This window comes from Urocampus carinirostris, chromosome 12, assembly GCF_059441175.1.
Source record: "Urocampus carinirostris isolate Australia breed hairy pipefish chromosome 12, RoL_Ucar_1.0, whole genome shotgun sequence".
NCBI lineage: Eukaryota > Metazoa > Chordata > Actinopteri > Syngnathiformes > Syngnathidae > Urocampus > Urocampus carinirostris.
The window spans coordinates 16,684,917-16,688,573 of NC_142360.1; the positions used below are offsets into that span (position 1 = coordinate 16,684,917).

At 44.8% G+C, this 3,657-nt stretch overlaps 1 protein-coding gene across 1 annotated transcript; it reads right to left on the bottom strand.

Moving 5' to 3' along the window:
* Positions 1–303: 303 nt before the first annotated feature.
* On the bottom strand, positions 304–3,399 carry ccn1 (cellular communication network factor 1). Its single transcript, XM_088349936.1, has 5 exons — positions 3,155–3,399; positions 2,855–3,074; positions 2,430–2,774; positions 2,148–2,350; positions 304–1,140 (listed from the first exon to the last, which is right to left on the bottom strand). The coding sequence occupies exons 1-5, from the start codon at positions 3,200–3,202 to the stop codon at positions 838–840; spliced, it is 1,119 nt and encodes a 372-aa protein (XP_088206062.1). The 5' UTR covers positions 3,203–3,399; the 3' UTR covers positions 304–837.
* Between the last annotated feature and the right edge of the window lie 258 nt (positions 3,400–3,657).

A 3,657-nucleotide genomic window follows, 5' to 3' on the forward strand; every position in this document is an offset into this window, starting at 1 on the left:
GAGACTATGGCTCTCAAGAACAGGATTTTCCTACCACTATCTTAACAAGCGTCACCATAAACTCATTCAAGTGTGAGTTTTGGTCTCATATTTAAAAAAAAAACAGAACTTGTTTGGGACTAGCATTCCGCAGCAGTAGAAAGTCAGCAGAGCGCCTCAAAGGGGATGTTATGTAACACGTCAGCTCGGGTGGCTGAGAATTTGTGGGATCCGCAGATTGGGCCAACAGTAGCTATTTCTCTGCAAACACTGCTGAGGTTGTGATGGTTTGTGTAGTAGTTCAGACACAACAAAGCGATCATATTTCATAAATAAATCCATTTTATTAACAATACTAAAACAAACATTCATTCTTCCATCATTCGACATGTTTCGTTTTGTCTTCTCACGAAGGGACTACGCTAGCTGCCGCAAAACATGAACGATAATGCCCACGTCAGGAAGTCGTGAAACCGCACACTCGATAATCAAAGTCGAGAGGGTCCATCCTGGGATGCTTCTTAACGATTATGCGTGCTCATTCTTATGCGCACGCGAGTCTACAGTCTTGGTCATATCCGAGAGATCGAAATATACACAGTGGATTGATATCGACGAATTACAGAAATTTACAAATGTTAATTACACTTTGCTCCGTCACGAAGCTAGCATTGGCGCTCCCTTAATATGAAGCTCAGTAAAGAGCGCTGTTGTATTCACAGCTAACAGTGCACTTTGTAATGTCCTCCTGGTGTAAGCATTCAATTCCACAGGAATTTTGTTACAACAGAAGCTGGTAGTTTGGAGCCCTCGTTTACACCCCTTCGCCTCCCGGTTTCATCAGGGTATCTTCGAGATTCAGTCTTTGAATTTGTGGATGTCGTTGGAGAGGCGGTAGAACGGGTATGAAGCTTCGTTAGCGTGGGGGCAGTCGTAGGTGCACTTGCAGGATTCGATCATCATCATGTTTTTGTTGAAGGTTTCGCCGTCCTCGCAACGGAACTTAACCCGGATGGTTCTGGCGTCGTGGGGGCTGCAGCAGCGACCGTCCACGCAAGCACCGCAGAACTTGGGTCGGTATTTTTTCAGGCTGTAGCAGCCGGCGTAGATGAACTTGATGGGCTGGCTGGACTTTTTGGTTCTGCTGCATTTCTTTCCTTTCTGCAAAGAAAAGGGGGAAACAAAGCATTAGCTAAGCGTGTAATCCCGGAACTGTGCGAAGTGCGAAAGTCGGGGTCGTCGGCAAGTAGGTATTGAGATGCGTCTGGTTCCCTAGCGTCGCCCTAATAGCTCCCTAAATCCTTCTTATATATTTATCTCTTTGATATTTTCCAGATTTTCACATTTTCTATTTTAACCACATGGCATAGTACTATAAAATGTGGTTACAGTTCCATATAAAATAATCACATGCATTAGCTAAGTGGTTGATTTGGTTCATTTTGATTTGATCCCCTATGCTTTTTCTTCCGCATTTGTCTTCTCATATTAATTTGAAGTATTGACAACCCAATTTTCTAAACTACTTCAACTTGCATGAACTTATTTTGCCTTTTAGTTCAAAGGTCTCCAACCATGTGCCCCCGGACAACAGGAAGCCCCCCACGCACATCTAAATAGCCTACAGGCAGGTTTTGAAATGAGATCACCAGTGATGGGTCATTGTGATTTTCTAGTTAATTGGATTTCTAATTGAAATTATCTTTTAGTGGTCTGATAATTGCAACCTGGTAATGAAAACAACAAAGTAGTAACATAAATTGTTATTTTGGAAGTGCAAATCAAAATGGTAGCCCTTTGCTCCAATCAGGAACAAACACTAGCTCTCTGCTTTAAAGGAATTGGTGTCCACTGCTTTTGAGATTATTCGGGGGATACATTCAATTCTGTGTAGCTCAATTTAGAACATAACAAAGAAAATGAATTGTTTCATACTTTACTTTATCAATAGCTCTTACCCTATTTAAGGAGGCTGCATTTTGTTTGCAGACTCATTTATCACACTCATTTGCAATTGTAGCCTCTTATCACCACTAAGTAGTATTTAAGCATGTGTTTCCTTATTATGTAGATTTTAATTGGCTGTATGTTCAGACAGATTTCTTTAGTGTCCCTGTTTATTTTGTGTTGCCGACCTCTGTCATAGTGGACCGTTCTGTGATGCTTACCTTAAGACTAGAATAAGGAGACTGTGTGCATGGTCGGACTTCGCAGATCCGGGTCTCCTTGACCAGCTTGCACTCGCTGTTGTTGTTGGTGACTCTGGTGGAGATACCCCTCCCGCAGCTCTTGGAGCATGGAGACCATGGCGTGGTCTGGATAATGCATTTCTGGCTGTCAAATATTTGAATCTCAGTTTGTGGTCTGTAGGCTGTGATGGGGAAAAAAGATTAGTTAGCAAAAGCCCAATTCCTATCTTCAGCACAGTGAAGTAAAAGCACGTTTCTTACCAGCCAGCGATTTGAGCCTGCCCTTGACGATGGCGATCAGCTCATTCTTCTTTGTGAGGTCTTGTTCCTGCTCATCCACTGTCTTGTCTTTACCAAAGATCTTCTCCAAAGTGTCAATGTCCTTGCCATCATCACAGTTCCACTCTAGGCAGCAGTGGCCGGGAACCTTGACCAGTCTCGGGTTAGGGCAACCCATGTTGGGCAAGGACAACTCTCGGGGACACAACGGGACACATCCCACAGCGCCGTCTATGCATGTGCACTGGTGTTTACAGTTGGGCTGGAAGCTTTCGCCGTTCTGGTAGATTCGACTGCTGTACTCGCAAGGTCTGCCTTCGAACTTGGCTGTAATCGAGAGGGAAAATGTCATTCTTCCAAGCATGCCACCACCAGGTAAGTGATCACCTTGCGGTTAAGAAGCATACCTCGGCATATGCCCCTCGTGGTAGCAGAAGCTGAGATGGCTCCAAAGTTACACTCCAACCCTTTAGTGTGGTCGCAGGGTTCGGTCAGGCTGCAGTCCTCATTCAATTGCTTGGCGCAGACCTTGCAACAGCCACAACTATCCAGAACCAGGCTGACGCCAGGTGAGCACTTGGGCATCGCTAGTGGACACTCGCACACAAAGGGGCAAGAGGAGACAACCTGCCAAAGAACATAACAATCAGTTATGACTGAATAGGCAATTGTCCCTTTACATAGGATTAATAAAATGATGAACTCACCAAGTTGATGCTCCCCAGGAATGTTACGACAACAAAAATCATCATCATCTTGAAAGAAAAATTATCGCATAGAGGAATCCAGGTCCCAGAAAAAAAAATTAAAGTCGAGCAATTCTGATTTGTTCCAGTCCAAGTATTCCCTCTTGCAAGTCTTGCTGTATTGGCTCCTGGGCTCTGAAGTTCCAAGCTCAGCTCAGTGAAGCTCTGGGTTTCGTCTGCTGAGCTCCGGCACCCTCCGGCTTTTATACTCTGCTGGGAAGCTGACGTCGTCCCGGAGCTGCCTGCTGAACAGTTCCCAAACTATGCCAGGAATGTTTCTCGGCCTTTTTCCATCCAAGTTATAAGCTCCGCCCTGTCTAAACTGTGGGCTTTTTTCCCTCCCCTGTCTCGCACTCTCAAATGGATCCCCCCTCAATGGCACTTTTCCTTCTCCCGTTTTCCCTCTTGTTTGTCTTTGACATCCGTTGAAATCATTTCCGTCAAAAACAGTTTTGACTGCCTCG

What these genes read in the sequence shown, in the direction of transcription:
- ccn1 (XM_088349936.1), bottom strand. Translation starts at nt 3,202, where the DNA reads ATGATGATGATTTTTGTTGTCGTAACATTCCTGGGGAGCATCAACTTG. An exon ending in TCCTGGGGAGCATCAACTTG is followed by an intron (nt 3,075 to 3,154) that starts GTGAGTTCATCA and finishes GTTCTTTGGCAG; the next exon opens with GTTGTCTCCTCTTGCCCCTT. An exon ending in CAGGCTCAAATCGCTGGCTG is followed by an intron (nt 2,351 to 2,429) that starts GTAAGAAACGTG and finishes TCCCCATCACAG; the next exon opens with CCTACAGACCACAAACTGAG.